Source organism: Bombina bombina, chromosome 4 (genome assembly GCF_027579735.1).
Source record: "Bombina bombina isolate aBomBom1 chromosome 4, aBomBom1.pri, whole genome shotgun sequence".
Lineage (NCBI taxonomy): Eukaryota > Metazoa > Chordata > Amphibia > Anura > Bombinatoridae > Bombina > Bombina bombina.
The window spans coordinates 95,482,047-95,500,123 of NC_069502.1; the positions used below are offsets into that span (position 1 = coordinate 95,482,047).

At 35.6% G+C, this 18,077-nt stretch overlaps 1 protein-coding gene across 1 annotated transcript in view; it reads left to right on the forward strand.

The window, feature by feature from the left end:
* Positions 1–18,077, forward strand: part of PKHD1 (PKHD1 ciliary IPT domain containing fibrocystin/polyductin) — a 1,710,134-nt gene that overhangs the window by 357,146 nt on the left and 1,334,911 nt on the right. Inside the window, exons 26-29 of the mRNA XM_053709557.1 lie at positions 3,517–3,639; positions 4,187–4,292; positions 7,566–7,844; positions 9,929–10,053. Of these exons, the coding sequence (XP_053565532.1) occupies positions 3,517–3,639; positions 4,187–4,292; positions 7,566–7,844; positions 9,929–10,053 (633 nt within the window). The remainder of the gene's footprint in view (positions 1–3,516; positions 3,640–4,186; positions 4,293–7,565; positions 7,845–9,928; positions 10,054–18,077) is intronic.

Genomic DNA, 18,077 nt, shown 5'->3' on the forward strand with positions numbered 1-18,077 from the left:
GATTTGGTAACAGAAAAGTTTTACTGGAACCTGACCGGACGGCACTCTCCTATGCCGTATGACAGCAACACCAAAAGAAAACCGATGCAGGTATAAAACTTAAAATGTTTTTTATTTCTCCTTCTTTAAAACACAGCTTGTTGTTTAAAATCAAAGCACAGATCTGGTAGACATGTCTAACATGTTTCGGCTTTAGTAAGCCTTAATCATAGACTCTACTTGTCATATTCAATTGGTGACTTTTATTTCACTCCCTCTTCACTGATTGGTTATCTGTGCTAGATATTCCTAATTCTATTACCCTATTCGTCAGAGGGCTCTAATAGCTTACTGGTGCTCACCTGATACCTGAAGAGTATTTTATTTCCCTATTAAAAAGGACACTTATCCAATGTACTATTTCATGACATTATATAAAAAGAGACTTACAAGCCCAATTAGACCAAAAAAGTGATTTTCAATCAGAAGTGACAGGATGTTAGATTATTTCATAAGTCATATATTTGAAAGGATATAAACATTGTTTGCTGGCGTTAGAATATTTGCCTTATTCACTTGTTAGAATAACACTCTATGCATTTTTTTGTTGTTTATGTTCAGTAATGCCCATTATAATCTATGCCTTTACCATAACTGGATATATCACTATATTATCTTAATATCACTTAACTCAATCTGGTATAAACTTCTGTGTACGCGCATATATGTTCCCTATTGCTGTTAAATGTTACTGGGGGATGTTATTTTCAGCTATTCATTTATAATTATAATGATGGGAGGGAGAATTAATAAATAGGGAGCAAGATAGTAGACCTTTCAATCACTCTGGATGGTTAACCCATCATATTTAATATGATAGTATCTTTAGTGTAGATTTCTTATATGTTTCATCTCTCTACTGGTGGCTAGAGCTAAAGCCATAGTTTGGTAATTCGAATTGAACAGCATACTTCCTTTTATACATTGGAGTCTCTCTTATTCATTGCCAATGATTAATCAGATCGGTCTCAATATTTAAACCTTTCGGTATGCGCGTGTTCAATTTGAAGATCCAAAAGGCCTCTTTCTTGTATAGCTCATTTACTCTGCTGCCTCCTCTCGGTTTGTTTCTGATTATATCTATAATCATCCAGGAAAATGTTTTAGCACTACCTCCATGCTCGTGGATAAAGTGCTTAGATGCCCCAGTTGCTGTTCTCCCTTTCTCAATGTCATTAAGATGTTCCCGTATTCGTTCACGTGTCTCTCTTGTCGTGCACCCTATATACTGTTTCTGACAGTGTGTGCAGGTAATTGATATTTCTAACCTATTTACAACAGGAGCTATCCTTAAGGTTAACCATAAATCTTGGCACCTCTGATACAATAATCATTTATTGAAAATCTGTCTATACCTACAACGTAGCTTACCCACTATCCCCGTCACAATAGAGAAATTGTGATAAATAGTGAACCGGACTCTAATAGTAGAAACTAATTTTTAAATGTCTTGTCTGTTTGTGTATATATTATTTTAATGATTTCTATTAAAGGTTAAATTTTAATATATTTTTTTCTAGTACTCCACCCTGCCAGTCTCATATTATCTATCACTTTCAATACATATACAGGAATGTGAGTGCTATACAAGTGTACACCAATATCAGTCTTGTACTGATCTGCTCTAGCTTTAATCCCAGTACACAGCACCTCGTTTGTTGCACGTATTATTGAAAATCAGTTGCTATAAGCAATAGATTCATTATAAGCAAATTAAAATTCCTGTGGTAAATTTCAAGTAGTGCCTTAGTACCCCCCTTCTTTTCGCATTGGCTTTACACTGTATTTTTACAAGTGTTTTAGGAGACGTTCATAAACAACAAAGGAAAACATAATGATTCATAGGTTAAGTATTGATGATGAATGTTAAATGTACTTAAATGTATTATTTTATTAACACATTCTTATAATACAGTGTTAATTAAGTAATTAACATCTGAAAACCCCGAAAACCAATACAAAACAAAACTGAAAACAGTGTGAATTGATTTGTATTAGGCGTAATATTCAAGTTCAAACATATGCCGGGTTCTCCCTGTGTAATTCTTTCTACATTCCAAACTTTTATATAATAGAGAGCTCTTACTATTTCAATGGGAGATCTGTATCATTAAAGGGACAGTAAAGTCAAAATGACATTTTCATGGTTTAGATAGAGCATGTAATTAAAAAAACAAAAATCCAATTTACTATTATCCCATTTGCTCCATTCTATTTGTATCAGTTGTTGAAGAGTAAACCTGGGTAGGCTCATAGGAGCTCAGGTAAGTGCATTGTTATTGTTTAAAAAGATACATAATCCTTTTATTACCCATTCCCCAGTTTTGCATAACTAACACTGTTATATTAATATACTTTTTACCTCTGTAATTACCTTGTATCTAAGCCTCTGCAGACTGCCTCCTTATTTCAGGTCTTTTGACAGACTTGCATTTTCAGTGCACGCTCATAAGTAACTCCACAGGCTTGAGCACAATGTTATCTATATAGCACACATGAACTAACCCCCTCTAGCTTTGAAACATTGTCAAATGCATTCAGATAAGAAGAAGCCTTCAAAATTAGCACATGAGCCCACCTAGGTTTAGCTTACAACTAAGAATACAACGAGAACAAAGCAAATTTGATAATAAAAGTAAATTGGAAAGTTGTTTAAATTTACATGCCCTACCTGAATCATGATAGATTTAATTTTGACTAGACTTTCCCTTTAATAGTCAGTTGCTGTAGTGTTTGCAACCATGTTTCCAGCAGTGTTTATACATGGTTGCAAACACTTCTCAACAGTGTGCTAAAGACGTGCACTTTCCTGAAGAATTCAAGGATAAAGCCACTTTCATAATAGAATTAAACTAAAAATATTTGTTTAAAAGCGAATGCTCATTGCTCAATCTAAATCATAACATTTTATTTTTTTACTGTCCCTCTAATAATAGCAACCTCACCAGATATTAAAGGGACACAAAACTCAAAAATGTTCTTTTATGATTCAGATAAAGCATGCAATTTTAAACAACTTTCCAATGTACTTGTATTATCTAATTTTCTTCATTCTCTTGGTATCCTTTGTTAAAGGAGCAGTAATTCACTACTGGGAGCTAGCTAAAAGCCAATGAGAGGAGGCACGTGTTTGCAGCCACTAATAATCAGCCCCTGAACCTACCTAATTATACTTTTCAACAAAATATACAAAAAAAACCCCGCAATTTGATAGAAATAAATTGGAAAATGATTTAAAATTGCATGCTCTATCTGAGTCATGAAAGAAAAAAATTGGGGTTTCATGTCCCTTTAATGTCATTCCCTGAATGATGCGTTTGGTTCTCCAGATTACAGTCTACACATAACGCACCAATACAGGCTGTACATCTCGCTATAGAGCAGACATCCTCAATGAGGGAACAGTGTTTTTGTGTTTTGCAGTAATAAAATGTAGAAAACAAACAAAATAATATAAAATGTTGTTTTATTACCTAGGTATACTCAGAAAATCTTACTGGTCTCAATGCTTCTGTTAAAAGTCGTGTTATTTTTGATGGTGGTGTGTTTATATCGCCAATCTTTGGAGATATGCTCAGCACTGTACACATCCTTCCACAGGTAAGAAAATATTATAGTTGTGAGAATTATTTCACTTATTTGACACAAATGCAAATAGATAAATCAATAAATTATTTAATATGATTAATAAAAAGATCTATATTTGCAAGGACACAGCAGAGAGGGTACAACTCTATTTTATTGAAGAGCATGGAAGTAGACATCTGGTACCATAGATCTCACTTAGTAACTGCGACATAGACAAACGGGCCTAAGCCCCGCCCCATCCAGTGACCTCACTTCCCACTCTCATCACATCATCTATCTTTCTATCAAATTTAAATCACTTTTAACCACATGTTTTCAAAGCTACCAGGGTTCCCACATCACATATCACAGAGAAGTCAAAACAGCCACAAAACTTGTGTTTTTTAAAAATGTACTTTTATTCAAACACATTGAAAACTAGAGCATGAGTTTTTGGTATCTGACACATTTATCTAATTCGATAAAATTGGACCAATTGTTTTTTTTAAACTGATAAGTAGGATTTAATTGTAATGCTGATTACAGCTTTATGCAGTGTGATACTGTTCTCTTCCTATAGGTTACAGTGCACGTGAATGATATTCCTGCCAAATGCTCCGGTTCTTGTTCCTTTGAATATCTCCAGGAATTTACTTCTTTGGTCACAGATGTTTACTACTCCACTGGTACTAAAAGCAAAAAATAACTGTAAAACAATGTTTGTGATTTATCACTACAGTCTCCCCATGGTTCAAGGGTAACAAGTGTCCAGACATAACAAAAGAAGTCTCTGTACTCCTATCTTCGGCTCATTTCACAACCTGCCCACTTGATCTTATTCTTTCACAACTTCTTCCCTCTCTCCCTGCTTTTCTAACCCCTGCACTAAATCATCTTTTTAACAAGTCTCTCACCACTGGCACATTTCCTGATACATTCAAGCATGTGTCAATCACACCAATCCTAAAAAAGCGCTCACTTGACCCCTCCACCCTTTCTAACTATGGTTCTTACTTCCCTTTGCTTCCAAATTATTGGAATAGCTGGTCTATAATTGCCTTACTCAATTTCTCTCATCTAACTCCTTACTTGATCCACTATGATCTGGTTTCCGCTTACTAAAGTAACAAATGACCTGTTATCAGCTAAAGCAAAAGTACATTTCTCCTTACTAATTCTTCTGGACCTATCCACTGTTTTTGACACAGTTGACTATCCTTTCCTCTTACAAAACCTACATTCATTTGGCATCTGAGACACAGTCCTCTCCTGGTTTGCTTCATATCTCTCATACTGCACATTTTCAGTTTCATTTAACAGCATATCTTCTGATCCTTTCTTTGCCTCTCTCAGTTGGAGTACCACAAGGCTCTGTCTCTGGTCCCTTGCTTTTCTCTCTCTATACAGCATCTCTTAGAAAACTTATATCCTCCTTTAGGTTCCCTACCACTTTTATGCTGATGATACCCAAATCAATCTTTCCTCTGCTGGTATCTCTCCCTCTTTGCTCAAAGAGATTGCTAACTGTCTCTCTTCAATTTACTTTTGGATATCTTCACACTACTTGCAACTCAATCTGTCTAAAATTAACTGCTTTATACCCCCCCCCCCCTCTTTGAGACAGTTGACATCAGACATTCATTTGACAGTTGGAGACTCTTTTCTCAACACCTCACCCCAGGACCTCTAACTTGGGGTCACACTTGACTATGAACTCACATTTATCCTACAAATGCAAGCACTTGCCGTGCACACCTATGTAACATTTCCAGAATTCATCCTTTCCTTACTCAAGAAACTACAGAATTGCTAATTAATTCACTAATTTTGTCACACATTGACTATTGCAATGTACTTCTAAATTGCCTTCCCAAACATTGCCTCTCTTCCCTCGAATCTAATATGAATGCTTCAGTTAGACTCATCACCAATCTACATCAGCTGTTCCACTCTGCCAGTCTCTACACTGACTCCCTGTACGCTGCAGAATATAATTTAAGTATTAACCCTAACCTATAAAGAACTCAACAGCCTCACTCCCAACTATAGATTACAAGTGGAGCGCTAAATTATCGCGCTTCCGCAAACGGCATATTTGCTAGTTTGTGGGAGCATGATAATTAACCAACCATTACAAGATCTCTGGTTAATTTTCTAAAAGTGCCCCAAATGCCCTCAAAATAGAGGCATTATATTGTTTTTTATGAAAAAAAGTAAAAAAATTTTCATTAAAAAACTGCACTAGACAGTTTGAGGGCTTTAAAGTTGGCGGGAGTGGGGTGTTAGAAAAAAAACAGCACTGCTTATATACATATATATTTTAGTTTGCTGCCTATCGCTGCACTACTTGCCCCCTTTACTCCCATTGGAGCCAATGGAAGTGCTCTCTCGTGAGTGCAATGCTTCCAAGCGAAGTAGCCTTACTTGTAATACCGACGCACATTATCGTGCACTGGTATTACACAGTGGAGCGCTAATAATGCTTGCATGCAATTATTATAAAGCTCTCAATATGTAATCTAACCCTATATTTCCTGGATCATCTCCAAATATTCCTGACTCGTCCTCCTCAATGAACTTCTGACCTACGTCTCTCCACTTCTATTATATCTACATCCCACTATCGCCTGCAAGACTTCTCACGCACTGCTCCTGTCCTCTGGACCTCTCTAGCCTGCTCCATAATAATATTGCGCACAAAAGTTAAAGGCTCAAAGATAGGAGGTCTAAGGTGTTAGAAAAAAAAGTCAGGCAAAGGGCTTTAACAATGAGATACATACATATACATTTCTAAAGATGATATGTCTATATATGTGTGCAGACATATATACACAGATAAACATATGTATACATTTATAGACATATATAGAAGTGCATTGGAGCCCTTTGCCATTAAGTAGATGAAAACATGTAAAAGCATATTTATGCAATATTCATATTTAATAATGGTTTTAACTATGTATTTACTGTAAATATTTGACATTCCATAGCAGAATATGTTCTATATATGTATAAATAAATAGATATTCCTATATATATCTGTATATATCTATACCTATATAATCATGGAAATATATAGGTATATATATATATATTGTACTAAAATACCATCAGATATATGTAGAAATATTTATGAATAAATAGAACATATTCTTGTATTTGAAGAACATTGGAATGTAAAAATATTCATATTTTCATGTCAGATTAGCGCAAATGAGAATATGCGATCGGTTTTGGGCGAAATTACAGTGTTATTTTTTTTTTCCACTTTTTTTCTCAATTGACTTCAGTGGGAGGATTATGTGAACCCACATGCGATATTCTAACTTTGGATTTTTACGCTGGTCAGATTACTGCAAGAGCAAAAACAGTTCACTTTCAACTCATAATACGAGTCCAACCCAACAATCGCAAAAGTCTTACTTGCAGCACAATTAACTTTCAAGCGGGAGCGTTAATTTGTGCTTTACTCGTAAATTGGCCCTTTCTTTTTTTATCAGTCTCTAATTTCCATTGCAGAAGGGATAGATAAGGGAAAAACCTAAGTTTAAACATGGTAGTGCTCATTACTTTATAGAAACTAAAGAACTTTATAGGAAATAAACATTTACACTAAAATCTTCAATATTTAAAAAACTAATGCCATTTTTCTATAAAAAAAAAACACAACATATTCTCAGGTTAATGTTTGCTTTCAATGCATCATTATATTAAAGCATTTTTTCATTTATTAACTTTTTTAAAATCCCTTTAGTTAAAAAAGGTAAACTACTCTTCCTTATCTTTTGCCTTTATACCTTCAAGTAAAATGATTCGGGCATAAGGGCTCTTTGGTTTAAAGAAAATAAATAGATTTGCTTAGACCCATATTTTCTTAGATTTGTAGACCTTTTTTCATTATTTCTAATAAAATTCTTTATGCACAATAATCTCACTATGAACTCCCTTTTTTTGTACAGGAAATGGATGTGATTTTAGAGTTGATATCGCCGGAAGTGGGTTTATGAATAACAGTTTAGATCTGGATATACGCATCAATAAAACAAACTGTTATGTTATTCACGCAAACACAAGCGTCATAACCTGCTGCAGTGAAAAAGTTCTACCTCTGGGAGTCTATTCGGTCAGTGTTCATGTCAAACCATATGGATTTGCCGTCAATGGTACCGGAAACAATATCTGTCTCTATGTTACACCTAAACTTTCAGAAATCACACCAAAAGCCATCAGTCAAATTGGTGAGTCAATTATTTTGTAATATTCCTAACAAGTATATTATGACTAAACAGATCATTGTATAGACTGCTGGTTGGTAATGCATGATACACCCAGTCTTCTCTTAGTCAATGATGAGTAGGGATGGGGAAATGTCAGAATTTGGATGTTTTTTTATCATAAAATTACTATTCCCTTTGACATCAATTAAATACTGAAGTTTAACAATTAAATGGATAGTAAAAGCAGGATTTATCAAAGCAATTCTCCTACAATTTGCGCCCATAAATCCGCATATGACTGAATCCCCTGATTTATTAATGCAAAGTGCACCTAAAATTGGGCAAGTCCGAGTATACATTCCTCTCACTTCATTCGCTTTCGCCAAGGTGCACCGGTGCGCTCAAAAAAGGGTTACATTTGCTAATTTAGTCGGATTTCCTAGAGTCTACCTTAGCATTACCCCCAGTTACCAGTTTATCCATTTTTTACGCTTTGGAGAACGAAGGTTCTCCAACAAATACACGCATTATAGTTCTCCATAGGTACTGTGAAGAACAGCATTAGAAATCATCATGTTTTTGAACTTGTGACATGTTGACATCTATTTCTGATGTAGTACTTTCTGATTCTAGCAAGTCTATCTTTGGCTAGATACATATGCCAAATATAAAATGTAAAATTACCCCACAAAGATCGTAAAACTTTATTAACAATTTGTATGTGTTATAGTAATATAGGGTCATTATTATAACAAAGTTAAATTACAAATGTATTGTGGTAACACACCAAGATTCATGTGCAAATTTGCCCCATGTAAAACGCAAATGTAATAGATTACTTGAAGAGGGCAAAAACTTGCTTTTTTGGCGTGGAGAAAATCATCGTAATCAGCCCCAGCTTCTATGTAAAGAAAATTGGAATGTACAAAATGCGGGTTTAGCGCTGTAGGTCTAACGTGGTGGCGGTTTAGCGATCGATTAATAAGTGTTAGTTTTTGGGGGAGTTTGCAAACTGCACTCCATTAAAGTCTTTAGGGAGAAGAAGTTAAGGCAGTCACAATATCCAGAATCTTTAAGTTAGCGAGTGTCGGGTTTCGCTTGCATGCAAACACTTTACTTTTAACGTGTAATATGTGTGCTAACCTGCGTGCATTAAAACTTTACTTCCAGTGTTTTTTTGTGCATGAACGAAAGCACTAAATAGTAAGCCTCTTGTAATCTGTCCCTTGCAAATATAATATTGGAATATTACATCAGCACTTACTCTTATAGAGTATTATTTTTATAGAAGTTTATGAAAATCCGCATTAAAATCTTAATATTCAATTGCTACAATTATTATTCAACTACTACATTTGATGAAGGTAAAATTAGCATTTAAAATTTCTGAGTTTGTATTTGTTGGTTTGTATCACTTGCAAAAGCATAAGCAATACCATATATCTAATTATACGCTCATTATAGGTTTGTTCATAGCAGTGTTTCTCAAATCCAGTGCTCAATTACCCCTAACAGACCAGATTTTCATGATATCATAACTAGAGCACAGGGGAAATAATCAGCTGTTTAGTAACCATGGTTACTAACCTGCTTTCACCCATCATCTAATTATTTCACCTGTGCTATAGTTAAGATATCATGAAAATCTGTTCAGTTAGTGATAATTGAGGAATCAGGTTGAAAAACACTGGTTTATAGAACTGTTCACTCATTTGTTTCAAATGCATTGTATAATCTGTTCATCAACTGTGTTTATAAAGTACAACACTGAACATTTTGTTCTAGACCAGGAGGTTTCAGACCTGTCCTCAGAACTCCCCAACAGGCCAGATTTTCAGGATTACATTGGATGAGGGCAGGTTAATAACCATGTTTACTAATCAGCTAATTATTTCTCCTGTGCTGCAGGTCAGATATCCTGACAATCTGGCCTGTTAGAGAGACCTGAGGACAGGTTTGAAAACCCCTGTTCTAGACCCCTGTTCTAGACAGTTTGTGATACCATCTTCTGGCTCCTGCTTTTGTGTCAATTTTACCTGTATTGTCTTGTTGGTGACTTAACTAGTAGTGTATCTTAAGTTTCACATTCTATTTGTTTTCTTTAGGTGGTCAGTTAATGACCATTACAGGAATTCCCTTTGATCAGGTAACACAGGTGTTCTTTGGATCTCAATCATGTCAGATAATAGCAAACAATTCAACCACAGTTAAATGCTTGGCACCCGCTCAGGTAAGGTTTTCTGTTAAAATCTAGCAATCAAAATAGTGTGCGTTAATTTGTAATACCACTCTTGTCAATTAAGTTTGTTCAAAATCTTGTGGTTCCATTAAAGTGATGCTAAAAACATTAACCCCTTTGCATAATCATCACATTTAAAATATTTCTAAATGGATATTGTCGTGCAAAAATAAAATGCTTGTTTTTTGTTTAGATGTGTTAAAACAAGATAAACCTGTGGTAATTCAAAAGCAATACAATAAAAACATGTGGGAGCTTATAGGGCACATCAAATTGTAAAAAGAAAATGCTCTAATATGTTAGAGAATTGTATTATTGCAGTATTGCTTCCATATTACTATGTTTTTACTCCTGCAAGTGTTTTAAACACTTACACCGAGATTACGAGTTTTGCGGTAACAGGGGTGCGTTGCTAACGAGCCTTTTTTCCACACCGCTCCCTTAAGACAACGCTGGTATTACAGGTTTTTTTTAAACCTGCCGTTAGCCGCAAAAAGGTGAGCGTAGAGCAAAATTTAGCTCCACATCTCACCTCAATACCAGCGTTGCTTAAGTCAGCAGTAAGCTGGCTGAACGTGCTCGTGCACGATTTCCCCATAGGAAACAATGGGGCTGAGCTGGCTGAAAAAAAACCTAACACCTGCAAAAAAGCAGCGTTCAGCTCCTAACGCAGCCCCATTGTTTCCTATGGGGAAATTAATTTTATGTCTGCACCTAACACCCGAACATGAACCCCGAGTCTAAACACCCCTAATATTAAACTTATTAACCCCTAATCTGCCGCCCCCACTATCGCTGATACCTACATTATATTATTAACCCCTAATCTGCCGCTCCAGACACCGCCGCCACCTACATTATACTTATGAATCCCTAATCTACTGCCCCCAACATCGCCACCACCTACATTATATTTATTAACCCCTATTCTGCCCCCCCAACGTCGCCGCAACTATATTAAATTTATTAACCCCTAATCTGCCGCCGCCAACACTATTATATATTTATTAACCCCTAAACCTAAGTCTAACCCTAACCCTAACACCCCTCCTAACTAAAATATAATTTAAATTAAACAAAATAAATTTATCATAATTAAATAAATTAATCCTATTTCAAACTAAATACTTACCGATAAAATAAACCCTAATATTTCTACAATATAACTAATAGTTATATTGTAGCCATCTTAGGATTTATATTTATTTTACAGGCAACTTTGTATTTATTTTAACTAGGTACAATAGTTATTAAATAGTTATTAACTATTTAATAACTTCCTAGTTAAAATAAGTACAAAAGTACCTGTAAAATAAACCCTAACCTAAGTTACAATTACACCTAACACTACACTATCATTAAATAAATTACCTAATCTACCTACAATTAATTACAATTAAATTAAATAAACTAAATTATGAAAAAAAACAACAACACTAAATTACAGAAAAAAAATAAGAATTACAAGAATTTTAAACTAATTACAACTAATCTAATCCCCCTAATAAAATAAAAAAGCCCCCCAAAATAATAAAATCCCTACACTAAATTACAAATAACCCTTAAAAGGGCCTTTTGCGGGGCATTGCCCCAAAGTAATCAGCTCTTTCACCTGTAAAAAAAATACAATACCCCCCCAACATTAAAACCCACCACCCACACACCCAACCCTACTCTAAAACCCACCCAATCCCCCCTTAAAAAAACACTACCCCCTGAAGATCTCCCTACCTTGAGCCGTCTTCACCCAGCCGGGCACAAGTGGACCTCCAGAGGGGCAGAAGTCTTCATCCGATCCGGGCAGAAGAGGTCCTCCAAGCGGCAGAAGTCTTCATCCAGGCGGCATCTTCTATCTTCATCCATCCGGAGCAGAGCGGGTCCATCTTCAATCCAGCCAATGCGGAGCCATCCTCTTCAAACGAAGTCCAAGCAAAGAATGCAGAATAATGGTCAGAAAGGAGCGCCAATTGATGGCAAGGTCCGATAGAATTGTAGTGTGAATAACGTAATAGTGGTTCGTATAAATAACGATATAACACTATATCTTAGCTACAATTGTGGTGATTGTGCTGCATTAATGTATAGATTAAAATATATGTGTTGCACAAGAGGGCATATAAAAGTATTTAATACACATTGAACATTTAAAACATAGGTATTGTTGAGACAAATATATTATTAAAAGAACGGCAAGAAATGGTATATAAAAGCATATAAAAACAGAAAATACGCGTGTGTAGCTTGTTCACTACAGGTTAGTAGTGATAGATCATAAGATGGGTTGCCTAAGTGTGAGCCTCATACTCGAATAAACATTAAATGTTAGCTAAATATTGATGATGCTAAATGTTGAAAGTGCTGGAATGACAGCAAATATATATAGAGTTTCTAACACATATATATGCAGTGTCTCATATAAAGTTATATTGACATATACAGGGAAATAATAACAATTAACATAAAAAACGATAATGTCCAGTAGCCACTTCAAAGGATAAGGAATGTGAAAAAAGTTCTGTTATATATATCCAAAAAGTGAAAAGTTAATAAACCGTCCAATTTGGTGTGATCCAAGATCGTGATGCAAATAAATCCAAAACAGTGTAAATCCAAAAAAACTGTTTTAAAAGTAATTAATCCAATATTTCAATCCAAAATAGTGATAGAAACAAATCCATGAAACATGATAAAAAATCAAAAATTATAAAAATCCAAAAGTTAAATCAACTAGTGTGTACACAAACTAGTGAGAGTGATCACAGAAAAAGTATTGTTTAACATCTAAATCAATTCTGGATGTGACAAAAGGAATTATAATCACATGTAGAAAATGGTGGAGAAGGAAAATAGAAAAAAAAGTACAAAAAATAAAAATAAAAATAAAAATAATTCTGGGAAGTCTTCAAAACCTGTAGATGAAAGATAATAACATAGTATAAAACTGTATTAGAATTCAATAATCAAGGAAAATAGCTCACCATAACTTTGTCAACGCGTTTTGGCCCACAAGAGAGGCCTTTATCAAGACTATAGGTATGGTGTGGGTGAGCTAAGATCTTTATACCCCTCTCTAACCAATCATATTACACTCGGATTGCGCCAAATTTTCGCGCCAAAATCGTAATACAGGAAGTGGTAAACCGGAAGTGTTTATCTGTATATGGAATGGTTCAGTTCTATCTTTATGATGTTCTTATTTATTAGTTAAAAAGGCTTATGTGGGAACATTATCTTAGATGTTCTTAATATGCTCTTTCAGTTGCCCTGTATATTTGCCATGTCGGTTCTGTTTGTGGTAAACAGTTGCGCTTTACCGGAAATTTGTTAAACCGGAAGTGGCGAAAAATTTAAACATCCGGTGGAGCTATACCGGATGTTGCGCTTTACCGGATATGGTTAGACCGGAAGTAGCGCTTTACCGGATATGGTTGGACCGGAAGGGGCAAAAAGGGGCAAAAAAGTAAACAGAGCCGATATCTATAATCTGAGATTTGATTCCCCTTGGTGTATATTAAAAAAAAAATTTTGATTGGTTAGAGTGTCCGGTAGATGTATAAAGAGTATGTGTGTATCTATCTACATTACGTATAAAGCATATATGATATTGAGTTCTGAAAACTTTTATTTTTCATTATCCATTATCGATCTAGTTAGAACTAGCTTCAGGAACAACATAGTAAATATTGAAAAATACGGATAGAGAGGAAACTTATCTTTATCTAAGTGTTTTAATAGTGATTATGAGGTAAATAGAGGTTGGTTTAGGAAAAGTGTAGGGATCTAATTGATTAGTTTTATGCTAATGAATTATGATAGTGAGTTAAAACATCTTGGAGTTGAAAAATTTTTTTTCTTAAAAATGTGGTGGGGGATACTCTTAATTCAAGTATCTATTGTAAGGTCTATATATGTTTAATTGCTTCTTAGCGTATATATGTTCAATTGGTTCTTAGCCTAGTTGGCATACACTGAGAATCATATATAGGTGGTATAATCTGTTTGTTAATCAATGTGTATGTGCCTCCAGTTTTCTTATCAGTCTTACCTTATGATACTGCTATATTAGTATAGGGACTTATCTCCCCACTGCAAGTGATGTCTAAATTTGTATCTTTATCCTTATAGAAGGTCAAGCTTGGATTGTTTTTTGAACTGCTATGTTAAATATCTTAAATAGCGAGGCTACTAAAATAAGTGTCGAAACTGATATGGCTGATTGTTTCTCCTATATTCCGTACACTGTTGATGTTTTAAGGGGTTATATCTTATTAATATTTTTGGCATCTGAAATGTCCCTCAGATCAATTATAGGGTTCTTTCTGAGGCTAATCATATGAACGTATGGATGAAGCAGTGGGACTGGATGGATTTGCCTAAGAGATCCTTATGTAGATCCATATGGGTCATCTTCATTAGATATATTTGGAAGTGTGTGAGTCTTATTGTGTCACATGTTGACCTAGATGTATTCCTTCTATATAGGGGCAACAGTACCTCGGATAGGTGTCTAAGGGTCAAGGTCATGTGTGTTTCAGACTTAGCAAGTTTGAGAGGTCCTCTTTGTTGTTCAAACCCTTCGGGTAGAGGCAGTCCAACTCAAAAATCCATCTGGATTCCGCAATCAGGAGCTTCTTTTCATAATTGCCTCCCCTCAAATTAGGCTTAATTATCTGGATACCATAGAAGTTCAAATCCTTGATGTTTCCTTTCACCTAGATTTGGAGTTTGGCGTTAGCCGTGAAAACCAGCGTTAGAGGCTCCTAACGCTGGTTTTAGGCTACCGCCGGTATTTGGAGTCACTCAAAATAGGGTCTAACGCTCACTTTTCAGCCGCGACTTTTCCATACCGCAGATCCCCTTACGTAAATTGCGTATCCTATCTTTTCAATGGGATCTTTCTAACTCCGGTATTTAGAGTTGTTTCTGAAGTGAGCGTTAGACATCTAACGACAAAACTCCAGCCGCAGGAAAAAAGTCAGTAGTTAAGAGCTTTCTGGGCTAACGCCGGTTCATAAAGCTCTTAACTACTGTACTCTAAAGTACACTAACACCCATAAACTACCTATGTACCCCTAAACCGAGGTCCCCCCACATCGCCGACACTTGAATACATTTTTTTAACCCCTAATCTGCCGACCGCCACCTACGTTATCCTTATGAACCCCTAATCTGCTGCCCCTAACACCGCCGACCCCTGTATTATATTTATTAACCCCTAACCTGCCCCCCACAACGTCGCCTCCACCTACCTACACTTATTAACCCCTAATCTGCCGACCGCAAAGAGCCGCCACCTACGTTATCCTTATGTACCCCTAATCTGCTGCCCCTAACACCGCCGACCCCTATATTATATTTATTAACCCCTAATCTGCCCCCCTCAACGTCGCCTCCACCTGCCTACACTTATTAACCCCTAATCTGCCGACCGGAGCTCACCGCTATTCTAATAAATGTATTAACCCCTAAAGCTAAGTCTAACCCTAACACTAACACCCCCCTAAGTTAAATATAATTTAAATCTAACGAAATTAATTAACTCTTATTAAATAAATTATTCCTATTTAAAGCTAAATACTTATCTGTAAAATAAATCCTAATAAAGCTACAATATAAATTATAATTATATTATAGCTATTTTAGGATTAATATTTATTTTACAGGTAACTTTGTATTTATTTTAACCAGGTACAATAGCTATTAAATAGTTAAGAACTATTTAATAGCTAAAATAGTTAAAATAATTACAAATTTACCTGTAAAAGAAATCCTAACCTAAGTTACAATTAAACCTAACACTAGACTATCAATAAATTAATTAAATAAACTACCTACAATTACCTACAATTAACCTAACACTACACTATCAATAAATTAATTAAATACAATTGCTGCAAATAAATACAATTAAATAAACTAGCTAAAGTACAAAAAATAAAAAAATATTTACAAACATAAGAAAAATATTGCAACAATTTTAAACTAATTACACCTACTCTAAGCCCCCTAATAAAATAACAAAGCCCCCCAAAATGAAAAAAAAATGCCCTACCGTATTCTAAATTACTAAAGTTCAAAGCTCTTTTACCTTACCAGCCCTGAACAGGGCCCTTTGCGAGGCATGCCCCAAGAAATACAGCTCTTTTGCCTGTAAAAAAAACATACAATACCCAAGCCCCCCAACATTACAACCCAACACCCACATACCCCTAATCTAACCCAAACCCCCCTTAAATAAACTTAGTTCTTTTTTATTTTTTGTACTTTAGCTAGTTTATTTAATTGTATTTATTTGTAGCAATTGTATTTAATTAATGTATTGATAGTGTAGTGTTAGGTTTAATTGTAACTTAGGTTAGGATTTCTTTTACAGGTAAATTTGTAATTATTTTAACTATTTTAGCTATTAAATAGTTCTTAACTATTTAATAGCTATTGTACCTGGTTAAAATAAATACAAAGTTACCTGTAAAATAAATATTAATCCTAAAATAGCTATAATATAATTATAATTTATATTGTAGCTATATTAGGATTTATTTTACAGGTAAGTATTTAGCTTTAAATAGGAATAATTTATTTAATAAGAGTTAATTAATTTCGTTAGATTTAAATTATATTTAACTTAGGGGGGTGTTAGTGTCAGGGTTAGACTCAGCTTTAGGGGTTAACACATTTATTAGAGTAGCGGTGAGCTCCAGTCGGCAGATTAGGGGTTAATAATTGAAGTTAGGTGTCGGCGATGTTAGGGAGGGCAGATTAGGGGTTAATACTATTTATTATAGGGTTAGTGAGGCGGATTAGGGGTTAATAACTTTATTATAGTAGCGCTCAGGTCCGCTCGGCAGATTAGGGGTTAATAAGTGTAGGCAGGTGGAGGCGACGTTGAGGGGGGCAGATTAGGGGTTAATAAATATAATATAGGGGTCGGCGGTGTTAGGGGCAGCAGATTAGGGGTACATAGGGATAATGTAAGTAGCGGCGGTTTACGGAGCGGCAGATTAGGGGTTAAAAATAAAATGCAGGTGTCAGCGATAGCGGGGGGCGGCAGATTAGGGGTTAATAAGTGTAAGGTTAGGGGTGTTTAGACTCGGGGTACATGTTAGGGTGTTAGGTGCAGACGTAGGAAGTGTTTCCCCATAGCAAACAATGGGGCTGCGTTAGGAGCTGAACGCGGCTTTTTTGCAGGTGTTAGATTTTTTTTCAGCTCAAGCAGCCCCATTGTTTCCTATGGGGGAATCGTGCACGAGCACGTTTTTGAGGCTGGCCGCTTGCGTAAGCAACTCTGGTATTGAGAGTTGAAGCTGCGTTAAAAATGCTCTACGCTCCTTTTTTGGAGCCTAACGCAGCCTTTATGTGGACTCTCAATACCAGAGTTATTTTTATGGTGCGGCCAGAAAAAAGCTGGCGTTAGTTTTTCGGGTCGTTACGGACAAAACTCCAAATCTAGCGGTTTGTGTTTAATAGAGAAGTGTCTGTACAGTGCGGTATCCGTGATGCCATGTTCAATCTGTAACAGATGTTCCCGTATTCTATCCTTCAGACATCTTGAAGTCTGTCCGATATATTGAAGTCCACAACTGCATTGTACTATGTAAATTACCCCCTTGCTGCTGCATCTTATCAAGTCCTTAATTTCATGTTTGATATTGGAGTCATGTGGGGAGAAGTTTTTGATTTTCAAGCCCCTCTTGCACGCCTTGCAGCTCGGGCATGGAAAAAATCCTTTGATAGATTTACCTGATATGTCTTTCACCTGTGTTGTTGTTGGGCGTGGAATACTAGGAGATATAATATTCTTGAGATTATCTGACTTTCTGTAGATGAATTTTGGCCTGTCAATGAGTGTTTCGCCAATTGTATCATCATCCTTCAGTAAGTGCCAGTGCTTTTCTATTATTTTCTCTATAGTGCGCCTATTTTCGCTGTACTGCGTTATAAAGGCAACATCTATAGGGTTGATGTTGGTGTCCCTCCCAATCTTCTTGTCTTTGTACTTAAGAAGTTCCTTACGA